General features: G+C 37.2%; 4 protein-coding genes across 7 annotated transcripts; 1 reads left to right on the plus strand and 3 right to left on the minus strand.

The window, feature by feature from the left end:
• Positions 1 to 687: 687 nt before the first annotated feature.
• LOC130718053 (putative GEM-like protein 8) lies at positions 688 to 1,974 on the minus strand. The gene is made up of 3 exons (XM_057568501.1): positions 1,772 to 1,974; positions 1,608 to 1,688; positions 688 to 1,364 (listed from the first exon to the last, which is right to left on the minus strand). The coding sequence occupies exons 1-3, from the start codon at positions 1,884 to 1,886 to the stop codon at positions 1,111 to 1,113; spliced, it is 450 nt and encodes a 149-aa protein (XP_057424484.1). The 5' UTR covers positions 1,887 to 1,974; the 3' UTR covers positions 688 to 1,110.
• A 2,779-nt stretch (positions 1,975 to 4,753) lies between these two features.
• On the minus strand, positions 4,754 to 6,423 carry LOC130717960 (putative GEM-like protein 8). The gene is made up of 4 exons (XM_057568377.1): positions 6,173 to 6,423; positions 6,008 to 6,082; positions 5,640 to 5,914; positions 4,754 to 5,553 (listed from the first exon to the last, which is right to left on the minus strand). Exons 1-4 carry the CDS (start codon positions 6,312 to 6,314, stop codon positions 5,380 to 5,382), a joined length of 666 nt encoding a protein of 221 aa, XP_057424360.1. The 5' UTR covers positions 6,315 to 6,423; the 3' UTR covers positions 4,754 to 5,379.
• A 2,143-nt stretch (positions 6,424 to 8,566) lies between these two features.
• LOC130718030 (GEM-like protein 4) lies at positions 8,567 to 10,451 on the minus strand. The gene is made up of 4 exons (XM_057568468.1): positions 10,134 to 10,451; positions 9,969 to 10,043; positions 9,601 to 9,875; positions 8,567 to 9,505 (listed from the first exon to the last, which is right to left on the minus strand). Exons 1-4 carry the CDS (start codon positions 10,270 to 10,272, stop codon positions 9,332 to 9,334), a joined length of 663 nt encoding a protein of 220 aa, XP_057424451.1. The 5' UTR covers positions 10,273 to 10,451; the 3' UTR covers positions 8,567 to 9,331.
• Positions 10,452 to 12,746: 2,295 nt separating this feature from the next.
• Positions 12,747 to 18,526, plus strand: LOC130717821 (uncharacterized). 4 transcript variants are annotated; one of them, XM_057568195.1, is made up of 7 exons: positions 12,747 to 13,431; positions 13,529 to 13,631; positions 13,729 to 13,794; positions 14,712 to 14,885; positions 14,995 to 15,091; positions 17,840 to 17,973; positions 18,053 to 18,526. In XM_057568195.1, the coding sequence occupies exons 1-6, from the start codon at positions 12,858 to 12,860 to the stop codon at positions 17,960 to 17,962; spliced, it is 1,137 nt and encodes a 378-aa protein (XP_057424178.1). In that variant the 5' UTR covers positions 12,747 to 12,857; the 3' UTR covers positions 17,963 to 17,973; positions 18,053 to 18,526. The 4 variants fall into 4 exon arrangements, with proteins under 4 accessions (XP_057424178.1, XP_057424177.1, XP_057424179.1 ...); XM_057568194.1 differs by having other exon boundaries at positions 18,121 to 18,526; XM_057568196.1 differs by having other exon boundaries at positions 18,215 to 18,526.
• The last annotated feature ends 3,119 nt before the right edge of the window (positions 18,527 to 21,645 follow it).

The following is a 21,645-nucleotide window of genomic DNA, read 5'->3' on the forward strand; positions in this document are numbered from 1 at the left end:
AGTTAATTTATAACATTATATACTAACTACCAAGTGGTCTGAAGTGGAATGTCCTACCAAACTGATTAAGGTCAATGAAGGAAAATATAATATAAATTGTCCACTTGTCTTTATCCAATAACTTAAACATTTTGGAATAATTAGTTCATCACATGTTATCTTATAGCACATGTAATTTATGATTTGTATTTAAGATAAGATTTGCAGTCGTGAAGGTTAGCTTCATTTCTCAATTAAGTAAGTTAGAATTCACTATCACAGATTCACAATGCTGTTACAAAGTCTGCATCCATATGCTATTTTCTTGAGAGAAAGACAGATTTTGAAAATGTACATACAAAATCTGCTTCTCTGCTTACTTTGTATAAACCTTGTCAGCTAAGGAACCATGTTACATTTTAGGTCGGCTATTGAATATCATGTGGTGGGGACAGACAAACTTATTTGTTTTAGGAAAAGTGATTGCCAAATCATTCACACATCATCCTTATGCCCCACATGTAAACCATATTTATAGTATAAAAGAAAACCCAAGATTTTAAAAGAAGATTACAAGTTTCATCTGAGTCATCTGGCATTAGTTATATGCTTAAAAATGAATTTGGAAAGCCACTTTCACTGAGTTGTAATAATAATATCTTAAAAGATGTGTGAACTGCACAATGAGCTTGTCCATGGATGCAAAGATGACATAAAATGAACCTTTATCTCTTGTCAGAAATAAAAATGAACAGACTTTGTCTGTTGGACAATGGAGTCATGGAACCAAGTTTAAGAAACAACTAGTTTTTTCTTTTCTTAATTAACAAAGTTATGTGAAATATCTGTACATCTTTTGGAATCTTTGCATCTTCAACAAATAGTTGATGAAGCAAAGGGGATAGACAATTTGAATTCTACAGTTTTTCACTCTGAGCTTGAATGATATATAGCCTGCTGAAGACATCTTAAGGATTTCTGATAATTGAAGAACCCCATAAACCAGAAATCAAAACCATCCACACTAACTATTTCTATGTACTTTTCTGAAGGCTTCTTCACATTTTGGCTTTGGTTGACGCACTTTATCTTTTCAAGTGGAATTGAAACCTTATAATGAACTCTAATCAATTATCCTTTTGGGGAAGAGATCTTGATGGATCTCTCACTGCAAAAAGCAATTTTATCCGTGGATATGAAGAGGAGGCCAGCTATGGGACCAGATGTGGTTGATAAGTAGCACTGTGATGCTTTCAGCAGCTTCTCCCCATCTCTAACACTAAAAATTTGCTTGAACACTTTCTCTACTCCACCAACCTGAAGAATTCTGGCTCCCAAGCTTAATTTCCCTTTTACTGTATCACTTATCTTTGGCCCCAATCTCACTGCATTTACAATAATAGTTTCAAGCCATCAGTTAAAGCTTCATTCGATTTTATAATCATAGCAAATTATGCATCATACATATTTTAGAAGTTTATCTAGGGAATAGGCCAAATAATGTTCTAGTCTATGGCATAAATTTTTGCGTTGTCATAAAAGCACCATGCCATACAACAGTGCTTGCCCTTTGTCTTGCAACTAAGCAAAAGTAAAAAATTGAATATCAGTCATTGAAGAATACATACCATGCTCGCGGACTCCGTGTGCAAAACTGTCAGCCTTTCTCCCGAGCATGTTCATTCGAGTCAGAACTGAATTTGATTTACCTGGAAATATTGAGCATGATTATATTAATAAATTTCTAAAATGAATTCATCAAATCAATTTATGTAATGTTAGGGTGTCCTACCCTGCTTTGATTTTGTGATAGACTTGCTGTATTTGCCAGAGGAATCAGGAAGGTATCTCTTTGATGAGTTGATAGAAATTCCATTAAGTAGCTCATGAAGTAATGAGGTCTTCATATTCTTATCTTTCAGGAGTTTTCCTTTGTATCTATGGACTTGGAGCTCTGGATGATCTTATTGTGCTGCTAGCCTGCTACTAGTTGTGGTTGATGAGTCCTTGTATTCTATATGGGTATATATATGGGTTAAAAGGAAACAAGGTGACTCTTGATGAGTCAGCTGTGGATCATCATGAAGAATAATGTAAAAAAGTAATTCAAAAGTTGAAAATTTCATGTTTGGTTGCCTACAGAAAAAAGGAGGTACACGTCATCCTTAATCCTACAAGATAATGAGAGGGAAAGATTTATCATTTATGTAATGCTCCTTTTCCATGTTCAAGTCCCCCTCTGGATGTTTCCATTGTTGAACTTAGATACCAAACCTACATACTAGTACATGTTCGTATGCACGGTAGACTTTCACGTTGGGAGGAGAACTGATTCTGAGAGATCCAAACATGAAACTAAACATGCTTATAAACTTGCAACATCATTGGACTTAATGGTTGATTTCCCATTACTGCTCATATTGAGATTTGAGACCATAGGTTATGTTATTTCTTATCATCTTTCAGTGGATTTGGATATTGACTGTAGGCTAGCCGTTGGTTTGCATTATATCTATAGTTCTATACTCTTGGAAAAACATCAATATTTCCATGATTTATAGAGAACTTGGTGGTACTATTTTATCTACAAATATAATGCTATCATATTTACTATTTTTGGCTGAAGCCTTTGTGTACAGGATTTATTTCAGCAAAGAGGGAAAGAAAATAGGAACAAAATCCATTTAGTAGAATTTATGTTCATGTATTTGGCAGGGAAATTTTTCTGCATCCTTTAGGAAAATCTGATAACAAGCAGCCCTTTAGCTAAATGTCTCCTTTTTGCCAATTAATATATTTTGACAATGTCACGTGGTTGATGGCAAAACAAGATTTATTGCCACTTTATTTTATCTATAAATAAATGCTAACGTGAGTTGGAATTTCACCTTTCTGATGCAAGGTCCCTCCAAGTTTTACTCGTGTATTAAAGTAAAGATGGAAAAAGTTCATTTGCTTACATCAGAATTTTAAACAAAATTCACAAAATCAGTCATTAACAAAAGCCATCAGGGTGCTTTAATGGGTAAAAAGACATGTCATAAAGTGAGCTAGCTGATGGTGCTTAGTAAGGGCTATAGAAAAACATCAAGCATGTGCTTCAAGTTGTGAAGTGGTCACCAACTAATGGTTTTACAGGTATAAGAAGTTATCAGTGATATACTCCAACACCCTTATGATGTACCACAATGTTAACTTTTGCACCCAACAAACCTTAGAACTTGGATATGTGTTCTTATAAGGCCAATGAAAGTGATGTGGTAGTTAAGTTAATGGGTCAAAATACAAATAAATAAAGGAAACAACACGATCTATTGCTTTTCCTGTCATTAAGGAAAGGGTGCCCTTCTCTGTATATAACTAACTAGATATATCAGTTTATGTTGTTTTGGAATGGCTGACTCAGCCTTGAAGAAAGGGTGCACATGCTTTGTCACATGGATGGTTTGAATTGAAAGTTGAAACTAAGTGTAGTATATATATTCAGTCTTCAATGAAGCCATCATTATTCATAAGTGTTCTTTTTTGGGTCAAAGCATGTTGTAAAGTGAGCTTGCTGACTGGGATGGATAACAAGGGAAATGAAATTGTTTTGAGTTGGAAATGGAAACATTGTGTGCTGGGAGCAAGAGGGAAAAAGAGTCTTTGACATGCTTCAAGGTTTTTTAGAATGGAAATTGCCAAATCATTCCCATATCATACCCATATGCATCATGCCCCACATGTAAACCTGACAGTAAAAGCTCCTTTCTTATAACTTATATTTCTGTTTTGAGTTTTGAAAAGGAAGACAAACACTAGCCTACAATTGGTATCAATTCCGCTCAATCATATTTTCTTTTATAGATTTCATTTCTTGATAAAAATCAATTACTATTTGTGCATATTGTACATTCAAGTGTTGGTTGTGCATGTTGTCAAGGGGGTGTGAAATTAAGCTTTAAGAACCCTGATCTGATACTACAACTTGTCAAAGTGGGAATACCAACAAATGGCTTACTTAGAGGTATAACAAGTTATCAATGATACTCTAACACCCTTATCATCAACCCTTTTAAAGTTAACTTTCAAGAGTTGTATCCCAATTTTTTTCATACATAAAAATGAATTATGTAGGAAAGTCACCACAAGTAATTCATTATTTGTTAGTATAAGAAAATTGGCCTGAGTAAAGTTAAAGGCTCGGAATTTAACTGTTAGAATTTTCAAAATCAAATCATAGGATGGGATCCATTGTCTAAGTAAATGATGAATGATATGTTTTTATAAAAAAGAGAGTGGCTAAAGAAAAGATAGTGTAAACCAAATCCACCAATGATGAAACTTCCGGTCAGGAAACTGAGATTGAAGTATTTGGCCATAGCCACGTATATATGTTGAGAAATAGACCTTTTGCCTTAAAAACACACATAGATTTGGGATGTTAGAGTGTATATCCTCAAACTCCAGTTAGGAAAGGTGATGAAATTGTGAAAATAGTCCAGGGGTCACATCACATTGCCCCAAAAAAAGACCATATCTGTTATCTAAACTCTCCAATTTGGATGCAGTCCCACAGTTAGAGCAATCCTCATTTATAAGATGGCTCCAGTATGATAAATTACTTTAATAAAAACTTTCTTAATATCAGCCTACTATGACTAATTGAAGCAAGTAAGAATTTTAATTTTTAGTGGTTTACTGAAAATCATATCCCTTACCGTGTTCATTTATCAATGTAATCTATCATGCTTTTTGTTAATTATTTAAACTCACTAATTAAAGCAGAATCAAATTGACTAATCACACATTTTTTCAAGGAGTTGGATGGTATGGAATTGTGGATACAATCTGAAATACACTTTCTGATTCCTAAAAACATTTACATGATGAAAAATAAATCCACATGGAGCCTGAAACTTATACAGATCAGCAACAAGGCTTGAAGAAAACTATATACACAAATATATACACATTGGATTTCCTTGTGAAAATTCAATTCACTCTTTCACTATGTATTTTTCCTTCAATATGATCTTGTACCATAACCATTATCTCCCTTCATAGAGGGCAAAAATAGGCCTGTCTCTGGATGGATCATAGGGAGTTGTCTAACAAAGCAAGCACCAGATGTTGAACTCTTTCATTCACAACATCTTCCCACAAAATGCTCGCAGCCAACTCTGCTTCGTCTTCTGATATGATCCACATCCAATGACTATCAAAGGTCAATATCAAAGGAAGTGAAGTCCCTCTTATCACCGAAAAAGCCAAATATCTTCAATTTTAGCTGCAACTGCCACTTTATATAGTTTTTTTTTCTGATAATCTCTTTGTATCTTAGTTTTTGTTTTTTCCCTGACCACATGAAGCTTCAAGCCTTGGCTCTTTATGCTTCAAACTGTGGATTTTTCCATTCATCTAAGCTTGAGAAACTGCTTGCTGAAGATACCGGAGGGTTTTCTGATAATTTATGACACCCATAAGCCAGAAATCAAAATTGTCCTCTGTAACTATCTCTATGTACTTCTGTTTTGGCTTCTCAACATTTTGACTTTGGTTCACACACTTGATCTTCTTCAGAGGAATGGAAACCTGTACATGAACATGAGACATACACCATTCAGAACTTCATAAAATCAGGAATTAAGGGAAACTGAGAGATATGAAGAAGTTTATACCTTATAGCGGATCCTACGCATGTGACCCTTCTGAGTAAACACTTTCAATGATCTCTCACTGCAAAAGGCAACCTTCTCTGTGGAGATAAAAAGAAGACCTTCTAGAGGTCCTGATGTGGTGGAAAGATAACACTGTGAAACTTTCAACAGCTTCTCCCCTTCTTTTACACTAAAATTATGATTAAAGACTTTCTCCACTCCACCAACTTGTACAATAAGAGCCCCTAAGCTCAACTTCCTCTTAATAGTCTCAGATATATTTGCTCCTACTCTCACTGCAATTTCAAATTTATATGAATAGAATTAGATACTTTCACCATGTTTCGGCCTGCATTCAAACTAGTTCTAAGGCTTACAGGGATACTCACCATGTTCTTGGACTCTTTGTGAAAGACTATGTTCCTTCCTTCCAGTCTTGTTCTTAATCGAATAAAATACTCTCCCTGAAACATTGAAGCCTTTGAGATTAGAAAAACCTTCAATGCTTTATAATGAAACTAGATGTTTTTCTTTAAAGTAAATGAAACTCTTACCTTGTTTTGATCTTGTGGTTGGGTATTGACCCTGAGTTGCAGGATCAGGTAAGTATCTGTTAAATGACTTTTGAACCTGATCATATGTTGTTGACATGATTGGAGTTCCAACAACTAGCTCATGAAAAAGTGAGGTCTGCATGTTGAATATGCTAAGTTAAGGTTTCTGTTTTATGGTGAAGAGGAATTGCCTGAGCTACTCTATTACTAAGGAAACTATGCTCAATTGAGTTTGATCAGTCGCTTCAACTCCAAGGAGGTATTTAAAGGGATGGAAACTTGGAAGTGAATCTTGAGCCTTTGGTGGGATGACTCAACCTTGGATCATCAACCATTATCTTTTTTTCAAATAAAGATGCCTGCAAAGGCAACTTGAGGGACAGTTATTCAAGATAATATTTTGACATCATGGATTGTTTGGTTGCTTTTAGAAAAAGATGCTACAGAGATATCCATGTCAACTTTTATAAAACTTAAAAAAGAAAACCTTCATAGGGCTAGTTTTTAGAGGCATAGAGAGAGGTTTATATATCTTCAGGAGCAAGATTTCATAGTGGTTAATTGAAATAAGGAAATAAAACCTCTATGTCAGAAACAGTTTTGAAAAACATGGTACAGAGAATTTTTATTGCCCAATTAATAGACTAGCTTCAAAGCAAGAAAGTGAAACAAATCAACGGAATTTTTGGACATAGCAGCCATTACATAAGGACTAGATTCTGGATTCAGAAACCAACACGTATATATCAGAAGTTATACTCATACTATAAGATACAAAACAAGGATATATCATTTACCAACACGTATGGCAATCCCTATTGACCAACTTAAGTTTTACAAGTCAAATATTGTTCTACAATAACTAGTTAAAATAAAATATAAGATTAATTAATAATGATGATTGAAACTAATTCACTAATTATTCTCATAATTCATGTTTATTATTTATAAACATAATTGAAATAGACTCAGATGTCGAGTGTTGCCACAACCTTTTCTTATATTGCTTTTTGAGCTGGCTTTTTAACTTTCTGATGTCAGCCTTCATTAAATCCTCTAGCAAGAAGGTTAGAAAAAGTAAAGAGATGGTGACGTATATCCTATACACTCCCATGTGGCTGTCACTGTTTGCAAATAGCAAATCAAAGTTTCTGCTTAACCTCATTTTCACTTTCTGTGCATGGTTGAAAGGTAAATCAGGATAGTAAGAGCTTGCTTGTTTCATCCTCTCTCTTTGTTAGAGAGCTTTAAAATGAAAAGGAGAAATATGCTACTTCTTATACCTGTGATAGCACACTTGGTGAGTTTAGGACGTGGGAAGCAACACAACCTATTGCTTTTCCTGTTAATGAGGAATGTATATAACTAGATATATCAGTTTATTGTGTTGTTTTGGAATGGCTGAGTCAGCTTTGAAGAATTTGAGTTGTAAGAGAAGACCAAAAACATTTCATTCTAAGAGAGGGTGCTCATGCTTTATCACATGTTGGGTCAAAGTATGTTGTAAAGTGAGATGGCTGACTGGGATGAATAACAAGGAAAATGAAATTGTTTTAAGTTAGAAATGGAAAGTGGCATTGTGTTCTGGGAGCAAGAAGGAAGAATGTTCTTCAACATACTACAATGTTTTATGGAAAGGGAATTGCCAAATCATTCTCACATCATGCCCAACATGTAATGCTGACACAGTAAAAGGTCCTTAATTTCTAATAACTTCCTATTTTTGAGTTTTGAAAAGGATAGAAACACTAAACTACAATTGCTATCAAATTCACACCATCATATTTTCTTTTGTAGATTGAATTTCTTGATTAATATCAACACATAGAATTTATTGTCTTAGAAAATTATGAATAATATATGGTTTGTAAAAAACGAAAGAGAATGGATAAAGAGCAAGAAGGTGTAAACCAAATCCACTGATGATTGAAGTTCCTGTCACCAAACTGAGATTGAAGTATTTGGCCATAGCCACATACATGTCTTGGGGAATAGCCTTTTGCATTTAATGAAACGAGAATAACGATAGAAGTTAGCAGATTAGGATGTTGGATTCTCTTTCCTCCAACTCCAGTTAGGAAAGGTGATTTCACATTGCCACAATTCAGACACAAAACAAGGCCATGTTTGTTATCATTTGGGCTATCTAAACTTTATCCATTTTGGATGCAGTCCACAGTTGGAGCAATCCTCATTTATGAGATGTTTCCAGTCAATTGAGATCAATTACTTTAACAAAAACTAGTTTATTTAATCCAATACCAGTCCACTGTGACTAACTGTAGTAAGAATTTTAATTAATAGTGGTTTAATGAAAAGTATTTAACATATTACATCATAAGTGTTCATTTATCAATGTAATCCATCATGCATTCTGTTAATAATTGACACTAATTGATTAAAACAGAATCATATTAATTAATTAGACACAATTTTTGTCAAAGAGTTGGATGGTATGGATAAAATCTGAAGTAAAATTTCTGATTCCTTAAAACTTTTACATAATGAATCCACAAGTAATGGAGCCTGAAACAACAAGGCTTAAAGAAAATATATACACCAATATGTAACATTGGAATTCCTTGCTCTTGGGATCCCGTGATTGTTGAATCCTCTCATTCACTATTTTGTTTTCCTTCAATAATTTCTTCTACGCATGACCATAATCTTTATTTACAGAGCTGTAAAATAGGCCTGTCCCTTGATGGATCATAGATTGGGTTATACCTTCTGCAAAAGTGGTCTGGTCCTTAGAATTGCAAGCCAATTAATGAATAAATATGGCTTGAATTCTGCAACGAAACAGGCACCAAATGATGAATTATTGCATTCACACCATTTTTCTGCAATATGCTGGCAGCCAACTCTGCTGGTCTTCTGATATGATCCACATCCAGTCATTATCAGAGGTCAATATTGGGGAGCAAACTTACCAAGGTCCCATGAGATGTTTTATGCAGCAAGATGGATAACAGAAGGAAGTGAAGTCTCTCTTAGCAGAGACAAAGCCCAATATCTTCAATTATATCTGCCTGTCCCTGCCACTTTATGTATTTTGTTTATGATCATCTCTTTGTATCTTAGTTTTTGTTTATGTCCTGACCAAATGAAGCTTTAAGCCTTGGCTCTTTATGCTCAAACTGTGGATTTTCCATTCATCTAAGCTTGAGAAACTGCTTGCTGAAGATACCTGAAGGTTTTCTGATAATTTATGACACCCATAAGCCAGAAATCAAAATTGTCCTCTGTAACTATCTCTATGTACTTCTGTTTTGGCTTCTCAACATTTTGACTTTGGTTCACACACTTGATCTTCTTCAGAGGAATGGAAACCTATACATGAACATGAGATATATACCATTCAGAATTTCATAAAATCAGGAATTAAGGGAACTGAGAGATAAGAAGAAGTTTATATATAGATATACCTTATAGCGGATCCTACGCATGTGACCCTTCTGAGTAAACACTTTCAATGATCTCTCACTGCAAAAGGCAACCTTCTCAGTGGAGATAAAAAGAAGACCTGCTAGAGGGCCTGATGTGGTGGAAAGATAGCACTGTGAAACTTTCAACAGCTTCTCCCCTTCTTTTACACTAAAATTCTGATTAAAGACTTTCTCCACTCCACCAACTTGTACAATAAGAGCCCCTAAGCTCAACTTCCTCTTAATAGTTTCAGATATATTTGCCCCTACTCTCACTGCAATTTCAAAGTTATATAAACAGAATTAGAAATTTTCACCATGTTTCGGCCGGCATTCAAATGGATTCTAAGGCTTACAGGGATACTCACCATGTTCTTGGACACTTTGTGAAAGATTATGTTCCTTCCTTCCAGTGTTGTTCTTAATCGAATAAAATACTCTCCCTGAAACATTGAAGCTTTTGAGATTAGAAAAACCATCAATACTTCTTAATGAAACTAGATGTTTGTGTTTAAAGTAAAAGAAAATCTTACCTTGTTTTGATCTTGTGGTTCGGTATTGCCCCTGTGTTGCAGGATCAGGTAAGTATCTGTTAAATGACTTTTGAACCTGATCATATGTTGTTGACATGATTGGTGTTCCAACTAGCTCATGAAGAAGTGCGGTCTGCATGTTGAATATGATTAGTTAAGGTTTCTGTTTTATTGAAAGGACTAGTAATAGGTGAAGAGGAAGGGATACTAGATTTCTAAGGAAGCTACACTCAATTGAGTTTGATCAGTCACTTCAACTCCAAGGAGGTATTTAAAGGGACGAAAACTTGGAAGTGAATCTTGAGCGATTGGTGGGATGACTCAACCGTAGATCATCAACCATTATCTTTTTTTCATATAAAGATGCCTGCAAAGGCAACTTGAGGGACAGTTATTCAAGATAATATTTTGACATCATGGATTGTTTGGTTGCTTTTAGAAAAAGATAGTACAGAGATATCCTAGTCAACTTTTTATAAAACTTAAAAAAAAAAAACCTTAAAATTAAAGGTTAGTTTTTAGTATATTTATATATCTTCAGGAGCAAGATTCCATAGTGTTTAATTGAAATAAGGAAATATATAAAAAGTTATATGTCTGAACATTTTTGGAAACGGGTATATATATATATAAGAAAATGAAGCCAGAAAAAGTTAAAAATGAAGAATCCAATCCCTGATTAATACTTTTGAATTATACATACCTGCTTATGTGAGGGTGCATCACCAAAGCTTTATGAGTTGGCATTAACTTTATGATGCCAGACTTGTATAAATTATAAGGAAGGAAAAAGCATCAAATCTATCTAACATGGCTGAAGGGTGAATGCTGATATTAAATTTATGAAAAGTTCACTGATATTAAATCTGTGCCAGTTACTGTGCAAGGTTTGAGAAACATAAAGATTCATAGATACGAATTAATGGGGATAAAGTATGTTCTTAGTTTTTGAAATCCTTTCAATAACTGGTTATAGTTACTCATTTTAACGTACTTCATTCTGGTTTATCAATTTTGAAAATAGTTTCACTTTGGTAAATCAAATCATACATGAAAATGTGATATCAATACAAGATTGACTAGGGTGTTGAGTTGATAGGGATATATCCATCTCTTTGAGAGTGTTCTTTGGAGATCTTTGATGTAAACTCAACAAAAAAAGAATTTTAAAAACAATTTATCAATATGGGGTAGTTTTGGTTGGGCAGCAGAGAGAAATTGATCATCTGCGACGGAAAAAATACGTCACAGAATCCGTTAGCGGTTTTGTGACGGAAGACTATCTGTCACGAAGGATTGCGACGGAATCAAATTTCGTCACATAACCTCGTCAGTGTGTTTGCGACAGAAAATATATTGGTCACTAGTCTTTGTCAGTGGATTTGTGACGGCCAGTAGATCCGTCAATAAATCTTGCGACGGAAATAAAATGTGTCAGAACCTTGCGACGGATATTGTGTCCGTCACAAAATCCTTGTAAGAGAACCAAACTTAGCGACGGAATTTTAGAGAGGGATATATTCCGTCGCTAAGTCCACATCAAACCAACGAATTTGTGACGGATTTATATTCCGTCGCAATGGTAAATTGTTTCTAAACTATATATATTTTGGTAAATTGTTTTATTTTCTTACGTTATTTAAAATAGAGAAGTAGAGAACCAAATAAACTCTTTGTCATGGATTTTTTTTATTATTTTGGGACTATTGAAGCTCCTTAATATGATATTATTGTGTGTTCAAATTGTGATTTTTATGTGGGTTACATGAACAATAACTAGGAAAATGAGATTATTATAAGACAAAAATAGTATTCTCATTTTATTTTTCCTTTCTACTCCTTCTCTTGCCCACCACCCTCCGGCCACCCTGTTGGATTGGACCATTGTTGGGTAGTGTTTTTTTCTCCAAGTCTTCATAGTCACCTTCTACAACTTCGGTCCAACTATCTTTACCTGCACACTTAGTTTCAAGGTTGAAAACCACCACCATTTGCAAAGTACTATCGCTCCACCTCACCGTATTTCACCATTCTTGACTCATGTTTTTTTCTCTTCTTCATTGTTGTTCACCTTCGATAACTCCGATGAAGCTCTCTTCACATCCACTCTAATCCAAGGTGGAAAACCACCACTCTCCACCGAGCACTATCATGTCACCACCGGCTCCTCCTCTTTAAACAGGTGCCTAATTAGGTTCGGTGACATAAACGGCTTTGCACGGCTATCAAGATCATAATTGAAGATAAAACTAAATATACTCTCATCCGAGACATCAAAGTCCTAGGGATTTGATGGCACACCGGTGAAGAGATCATCACGACTCCGGTAATTGTCTCATTAGTTATGGGGTGACTCTTTTTCTCTTCTTTTTTGAGTTTGACGTATATTGCAAGCGGTTCGAGAAATTGTTACATGTCTCCCAAACAAATGTCTTTTTCGAGATTCAAATCTATACTTTCGTCCTTGGGTCTAAGTTGCTTACCTAAGACTAACACACTCTCTAAATCTGCAAAACATTTTTATATACATAAAATTCTTAATTTGTGTCAGATTTTGTGGGTCTGACACTAATATAGAAATATAAAATATGGTAATTTAGAGAAGTGAGATTTAAATAAAAAAAATAGGTATCTATGGTATGATCATGAATGTAAGTTGAATCGAAAGGAAAGAAACAACAATAGAAGTAGAAGTAGAGATAGATCTGGGTGGTTCTTGTCTCAATGGGCAGAGCCTCCATATTCGTTTACATCACCGTTGCACTCGTCGTTCTCTTGTTCCTCTCCCTCTCCCCCAAACACAACCACCTTAACCACCGTCACCGCCGCCTCAAACTCCGCTCCAACTTCACACTCTCTCCCGCCCGCCACCACTCCGTTGCCTTCGACCCCCTCGTCGCCGAGCTCGAACGCCACCGCGAAGACAAAGAATGGGAGAAGCAGCACATCCACCACTCCCACCCCGAGCTCGAACGACCCCCCGCCGACAACCACCACGACTCTGCCCCCGCTCACGAGTCCCAGCCCGAGTGGGAGGACTTCATGGACGCTGAGGACTTCATCAATGACGAGGACAAGTTCAATGTCACCAGCAGGTTGCTCCTCCTCTTCCCCAAGCTCGATGTCGACCCTACCGATTCCTTCGTCTCGCTCCACGAGTTGACTCAGTGGAACCTCCAGCAGGCGCAGAGGGAGGTTCTGCATCGGTCACAGAGGGAGATGGACCTCCATGACAAGAACCGTGATGGGTTTGTTTCCTTCTCCGAGTATGATCCTCCCAGCTGGGTTCAGAATGCAGGTTCTGTTTCTCATTCTGGATCTGCTTGATACGGTTGTTTTGTTTGATAGTGATCTTTGATCTTGCACATTTGTTGAATGTTGTTGTGTTTTACCAGATAATGATTCTTTTGGTTATGATATGGGTTGGTGGAAACAAGAGCATTTTAATGCATCTGATGCAGATGGAGATGGCCTTCTGAACTTAACTGAGTTCAATGAGTGAGCTTCTACTACTTGTTAGGAAAAGTTGTTGTTTGTGCACGCATGTCTATTGTGTTTTATGCTAATGGGTTTTCTTTTCTTCGCTGTTTTTTAGCTTTCTGCATCCAGCTGACAGCAAAAATCCAAAGCTTCATCAGTGGTTGTGCAAGGAGGAAATCAGGTAAAGCTAATCTCATAGAAACTCTTGAGAGTTAAGGGATTTCTGATGCAATGCTGTTCCCATTATAGTCTCTTGTATCATCGATTTATTACTTTCCTTAATTTTCAAGTATGTAGTTGTGTATCTTAAGATAATTCAAGACATAATATTAATATTAAAGCATATGTGATGTTATAATAATTGCATTTGACACAAGTATGACTTAGATATCAAGTTACTGAATTACTATAATCTGTTTCATTCTCCTAATAATGAATTACCACTCCGCTTTAGGCGGCCACACATGGGACTGCTAAACAAGCATAGACTTTAGTCATAAAACTAGGACTTCAAGCCATCAATCGAAAAGCATGCCAACGAGCGAATAAAAGAGAAATAGATTTTGTGTACTGAGAGAGATTGATTTTGCATGTTTTATAATTGAAATAGTGAAGCTTCCATTAAGCAGGGGATGCTGGTAGAAATGGGAATATATGAATGTATGCCTCTAAAATATGCAGCATTGCTGTATATTGTACTTTTGTTACCTCAAATTCTTGACTTCGATTTTTCTTTACCATCCATTTGCTCCTAAACTATCTTTAGCCTAATATATCCTGATTGATGTTCAAGATCATGTTTAATCTCATTAACATTGCAACTTGTGCCCTGATTCCTGAAGACTAGATTTCTTGGGGTCACCTGAATCTTTGCACCCTATTAAGATTAGAGTTATTGACCAAAAAAAAAAGATTAGAGTTGAATGTTTCAATCCCTTGTATCCCAGCTTATTTCTTGTTAGCGATGGATTTATGATTAAGTTTCTCATGAAATTGAATTTCGAATGGGAATTTTCAGTCTATATGCAATTAGCTTATTTGTCCCACCCCCACTGCTGTGACTTACACTTGCTTGGTGTACCCTTTTATTTCTTACAGGGAAAGAGATTCGGACAGAGATGGGAAGGTCAACTTCAAAGAATTTTTCCATGGGCTCTTTGATTTGGTAAGAAACTATGATGAAGAAAATCACAATGATTCACATCATTCTGATGACTCTATGGATGCTCCAGCAAGAGTGTTGTTTGCACAGCTTGACAAAGATGGTGACGGGTATTTACCTTATTTTTTCATCATTCGTCTACTTTCTTTGATTCATTATGGTAGTCTCCTTTGTAGCATATTATCATCCATGTTTGGGTTTTCATCTCAATCTATGCAGGTTTTTGTCAGATGTTGAACTGCTGCCTATAATTGGGAAACTTCATCCATCTGAGCATTATTATGCAAAGCAACAAGCAGAATATATCTTTTCACAGGTATGGAATTTAACCTTAGGATAATTACACTCGTATTGTTGACAAGTGTGCATTTTGTTTTCCTGGTGAAGTCATCTGAAATGCGAATCACTGTTTATTCTTTTGATATTGGCTTTACATGGGTTACACATAACTGTTTTTTGAGTAAATAATGTGTGCTTTGATCGGAATCCAGTTATTAGATTATAGAAAAGTATGAATGATTTCCCATTAAAGAAACAGATTCACAAACATTCAATTTGATAGGAACCCATTAGGACTGATGAGTATTTGCTTGGAAGAACAGGGGAAGACAAACAACATGATTAGTTGACAATTCCAATGGTTTGTCAGAGGAGATTAGTTCAATAACTAAATAGGGGGAATGTAAAGGTAGAGGGATCACTAATGACTTCAGCATTTGTGAACATAGCATTAGCCCCTCCGTCAAAGGGAAACCCTTTGTGAAGGAGAATTGCTCCCCCTTTATTTTTTATAAAGATTCACGTACTTTTTCTACTCTATCCATTGATTCTCTTATGCACGGGTTCATAGTATATTGGTCATTGAGGAAGAAATTTAGAATTTGGGTTAGTTCTCGAAGAAGGTGACTAGCTATCATGATCAATGAATTGCAGCTTTGTTTGTGGGATTCTAGTTTTTTTGAGCTAAAGCAGATGTTTTCCTGCCTCAATTTAAAGGACTTGATGGTGAGGACAAAAAGATGGAAGCGCCACCTAATATGATTAAGAAGAATATTAGAGGTATGTCAGAAATAATCCATCTGCTTGGTCAGTGGATGCAGAAACAAGGTATTTAATTGGAGGACGAGGGCACCATGTACAACCTATTCAGGAGTAGGTTCAATCCCATTCGACTAGGAAGCTTAAGAAAAATGTTGAAGAGAGTAGGTTATATTGTGATGGTGGACTGTGGACAGGCTTGTTCTTGGGCAAGGAAGGTGGAGTATTAACCATTTGGGATGGTTCACTGAGCAGGAAAAACGCTGAGGTGGACCAGATAAAGACTTCAGAGAAGGTTCAAGAGGAACTAGATACGGGGACATTATCAAACCCTGTGGTAGAGATATGCTTGAGGCCAAGCTTAATGTAGAGGAGATCAAGGTGGACGGAAAAGAAGCAGGGTTTCATTCAGGACTGTGGAGATTTGGGTTGTATGGAGTTTGGTTGCACCCCACCACCACTGGAGCTGTTGGATACAGCTTACATGAGGCAGCCAATGGCCAGTAAACACACTGTAGTCTGCGCCAAGATATGTCTTGCTGTTCCTGGTATAGGCAACTTGGCTCTGGAGGAGGAGAAAGAGGGAAGGACAGAAGTGGTATTCTGTAAAGTGTGTCTAATTCTTAAACTACTGGGCCAGGCCCAAATTATCTCAATAATTTGATAGTGAAGGAGGGCTAAATTGGAAATTCTGCCAACCAAGTTCATTTTGGACTTAATGCGCCAAGCCAAGCCTATGGAAAATAAAGTGCGCCCTGGGGCATTCTTTAACAGTCCTTGTGGGGCATAGATCAGAATGGGAAGACAACAGCATAGATAATTACTCAGCTCCTGCTATTAAAGTTGGCCCTTAAACTTATCAGGCATGGCAATTTATGGAGTCAAGTTATGACGACCACTGAGTATGGGGTGTTTTTGTAAGCAATGAATTAGAAGGAACTGCTCATTCTTCTGAATATAATAATGCCCAAAGAAGTGTTTCTTACATTTCCAGTTTTCATATTTCAACCTTGAGGACAAGGTTGAACTTCTATGGGGTGGTATTGTTTGGACACAAGAGTTTTTGCTGGGAAAATTAAAGGGAAGACAAACAAAATAGTTAGTTTTGATCGTTGATCCTTAGAGCAGATAGTTGGAGGGGATTATTATTTAGACAAATTAATGGGGGATGTAAGGGTAGAGGGATCATTCTGAATTGTTAGCATGTGTGAACAGGCATTAGATCCTTTGTGAAAGTTAACTTACTCTCCCTCATTCCCTGCAAACTGAAAGCTAATTGAAACACTCAAAAAACAGAAGATGAAGCAGTCTTTCCCTCAGCTCCTGCCCCTTCTATCCTCCTTACTGATTTCTCTTCTGTAGTCATGTGAATTTGTAGCTGCATTTATTTAGTATTTATTGGTCAATGATGAGTTCCCATTCTTTCAGGATGAGAATATTGGATACGTTCTTTCTATGTAATCCTTTTTGGGATAAATGTTGTCAGCTCCTTTTAATTGTTATAGCTTCTTGAGGGACTTTGTACATCAATTTTGTCATCCATTTCTTCTCTCCACTTTTCCAGTTTATGGCTGTTGAATGCACATTTTGCATTTGCTTATGGTGCAATGATGCCCTCATTTCTGATATAATAAGTGCATAGATCAAGCTAGATTCATCTCCACTCCTTGCTCCTGAGGAAACTTGTTTTAAATGGTTTTCTTTCCATGTGAAGTGTGAAGTGTTATATGTTAACCAGTCTTTCTGCTATTGGAGGGTTTATCTCGCCATGCTTGATTTACATGGCAGGCGATTTTAACTAGATGCTAGGGTCGAATTAAATTGTCTTCACGATTGCCTCAGCATGCACCCTGACATGACATCTGTTGCCTAACATCTCATTAAACCATTGTAATAATACTATGAGAAGCAGATATTGACAATGATAGCTCAACAAGCACTCCCAACATCTATGGAATAACATCATACATTAATTTCAGCATAACCATTGTATTTTGTATATACTCATGAAATAATGTTATGACAGGCAGACGTTGACAAAGATGGACACCTTACTTTGACTGAGATGATTGAGAATCCATATGTATTTTATAGTGCTATTTTCAATGATGATGAAGATGAATATGATTACCACGACGAGTTCCGGTAAATTCATGTTAGGTAAATCCTGCTCTCGTCAGTCTTAATGCTTTTATAACTAATTCTAAAGTAACATTAGATTAGAAGCTTATGTGAGCAGCTTTTGGGTGTCAAAGTTGATTTTGAAAAGAAAAAAGCTGATCCAAGCGTTGTAATAATCGATTGAAGGATACACGGAAAAGTTTGGCACAATTCTAGTGACAAGGAATCGGTATTTGAAGTTCATGACATGACAGAATCTTGATGTTGTGGCCCTTGGTAGGTTCCTAGTCTCAATCCTGGTGGGGTTTTGTACGGCGGCAACATTTATTGCTTCTTTCCCTTCATATTGTCTGGAGTTCTTATTTGCTGATAGGATCCACCGTGGCTTGTTGTAGAGTCACACCTGGATCAGTTGGAGGATAACATGATCCAAACTTCCATTGTAAAATTTGTAGAATGATATACATATTTTGAATCACTGGTTGAGCCATCATTAATTAAGCAGAACGCATCAATTTTCAATGGATAAATATACTACATGTACCATATGACTGTGTCAATCAGGGCATGATCATAGTAGTACTTTCAGAAATTTTTTGGACCCAAGTAGCAGTCATTTTGTTTAGTAAAATGTTTATGAAAAGGTAACAGTTGTGGTGTTTGGACAGAGTTGAGTGCAACATGACTTTAATTCTGATTTATAAAGAGTTTCATTTACTTTTTATGTCACTTATGTTAAGAGTATCCAAACTTGCCATAAAAGCTCAGTGTAAAACTCTATTTTACACAAATACAGTTGTGATCCATTAACTTAGTCTCACAATTTTTTCTTTATTAATTTTTTTTTGGTACATTCCATAAAGCTAAGGCCTCACAGAGGAGACTCCCAAGGCATCAGCCAAAACCAAAAACCTCAAACCCTCCAAGGGTTGCTCTATAACCACTAAAGGCATATCCTGCTCCGCTCCATGCTTCGCTAAGAAGTCTGCACAAGCATTTCCTTCCCTCAGCGTATGATACACCACCACCTGCCAAGAGCGACTAAGAAGATCCTTAATATCTCATATAAGGGATGCATAGGAATGTCTTAAAGGAGGAACAGAGGAGACCAATTTGACAGCATCAAGGGAGTCAGATTGGCACTCCACAGCGCGCACACCACGGTTCCAGGCCAAGGATAAACCATGAAAGATGGCTAACAGCTCAAGGTGCAGGATATTGGGGTCATTACAGTGCCCATAGAACCCCCCATACCATTGACCAATTCCACTGCGGAAGCAGCCTCCAAACCCACCTTTTCGCGGTTCACCTCTCACGCTCCCATCGACATTGATAATCAGACAGTTAGGATCACGGGGTTGCCACCTGACCAAGCGCGGGGATGAAGACGAGCCACTATCAAGGCCAGCAAGCCAACGTCCCACCTCATCCCCCATGACAGCAATGTTAGTGCCTAGGAATTGATCACTCATGCTGAGATTCTCCATACAGAAAGCATTCCGAGCGCGCTAAATCCACCACAGGGTCGCTACAGCCATGGAGCACGAGTCTGACAACACCTCATGAAGCCACCGCTGGCAATCTAACAGGCCAAACACAACGCTAGAAGTGTCAAAACCCATCATATTCCAAACCCGCATAGCCATGGGGCAATCACGAAGACTATGAAGGACTGATTCCTCCCCACTATTGCAGCGAACACAAAGTGCCGAAGGAGCAATGCCACGCCTGAAGCGACAATAGTTAGTCGGAAGCGCATCATGCACCGCCAGCCAGATGAGCATGATGCACTTTAACGGGACCTTCAGTCTCCAAATCCAACTCCAATGCAAGTGACCACTGGGAGCAACTTCATTCACGGTCATTCTATGATTTATGAGCCAATTGTACCCCGTAGAAGTCGAATACTCGCCACTAACATGCCCTGTCCAGCGAATACTATCTGGCACATGAGAATTAATACGGGCAGGGAACTCTTTAATTTTTTCAACAAGGTCCTCTGGAAGCACTGTCCACAAACGCTCCAGCCTCCACCTATCACCATCCCATACATCTTTTAATTGAAGCTCTGTGTCATGGTAATGAACGTACTGCACTTGCTGGCCCAGAGGTTGTGTCGTGCACCAGGAAGAAAACCAGAACGAGGATAGGCCATCCCCAACTTTAAACTCAAAACCAGGCCTTAACACTGCAACTGTTTTCTGAAACGCTCTCCAAACAGGTGAACCCCGCTGCACCTCCGCCTCAAGGAAGGATTGAGATGGAAAATAACTAGCTTTGAGGAGATGAACCCAAGGTTTATCCTGCTCACCCAGAATCTGCCAAACATGTTTACCCAGCAAAGCAACGTTGTGATCCCTAGATTTCCTTAGTCCCAAACCACCAAAACGCTTAGGCACAGCAACTCGATCCCAGCCGACCAGATTTAATCCCTTGCCATCTCTATTTTTCCAAATAAAATTTTTAATGATAGAGTCTAACTTGTCACACACACCTTGAGGCACCCAAACCTGACTCATGCAGTAAGCTGGCATTGAAGATATAACTGACTGAGCAAGAGTGAGCCTCCCAGCTTTATTGAGGAGCTTGCATTTCCAATTCGCCATACGAGAATTGATACGATCAAAGATAAAATTAAAGTCCTCCTTTGTAATCCGCTTCTGGAATATAGGGAATCCCAGGTATCTTCCAATGTCCTCAGTAAAAAGAATACCTGCAATATTAGCAATACTAGCTTTCTTTTGATTACTAATACCTGAATACGCAAGGATTTTTGACTTTGCCTCATTCACCTTCAGGCCAGAAGCTTTACAAAAATTATCCAGTAATTTCTTCAAGAGTCTCACCTGACTATCCTTTGCCTTAATGAAAAGAAGCACATCATCAGCAAAGAACAGGTGGGATAAGCCTGGGCCATTCCTAACAGTACAAACAGGATCCCACCTTCCATCCATAACTGCAGTAGCGATGGCAGAACTAAACCTTTCCATGCAAAGCACAAATAAGTAAGGAGAAAGAGGGTCACCTTGTCTCAAGCCCCTTTTAGCAGGGAAGGATTGAAGACGCTCCCCATTCCACAAAATTGAGAGTTGGGAAGCAGTCACACAATGCATAATAAGTCTCACACAAGAAGGAGGGAACCCAAAAGCTACTAGCGTTTCCTCCAAGAAGGTCCAGCTCACCCGATCATATGCTTTTTCCAGATCCAGCTTGAAAACCAGATTTCCATTTTTCCTGCGGGCTTTCTGTTGATGGTACACAATCTCCTGCAGAGCTATGGCATTATCACTAGTACATCTCCCCGGGATAAAGCTACTCTGCATGGGACTAATGATCTCATTCAAACATGGTCTAATTCTGTTGACTAGGATCTTAGTTATCAGTTGTCAAAGTTAATTTTTTTTTTAATATTTATCTTTTATTTAAATAATGAAAATGAATGATGGGCGAATAAGTGACTAAAATTTTATAGATTTGAGGGATTAAAATAATTCAATTAATTATTTTTTAAGAAAATAATAATTAAATTATGTTTTAAGATAATAAAATAATAAATTGAGATTTTTTTCTCATTAACAAATTTCAAAATAAAAAAGTAGTTTCACTATATTTTCTGTATGGATATGGAAGCACAAGAGCCAAGGCCACGGCTTATTTATTGATTCTTGCCCAATAGGTGGGGTGAGTAGTAGATATGGGTTGTTGACATGA

Source organism: Lotus japonicus, chromosome 5 (genome assembly GCF_012489685.1).
Source record: "Lotus japonicus ecotype B-129 chromosome 5, LjGifu_v1.2".
Lineage (NCBI taxonomy): Eukaryota > Viridiplantae > Streptophyta > Magnoliopsida > Fabales > Fabaceae > Lotus > Lotus japonicus.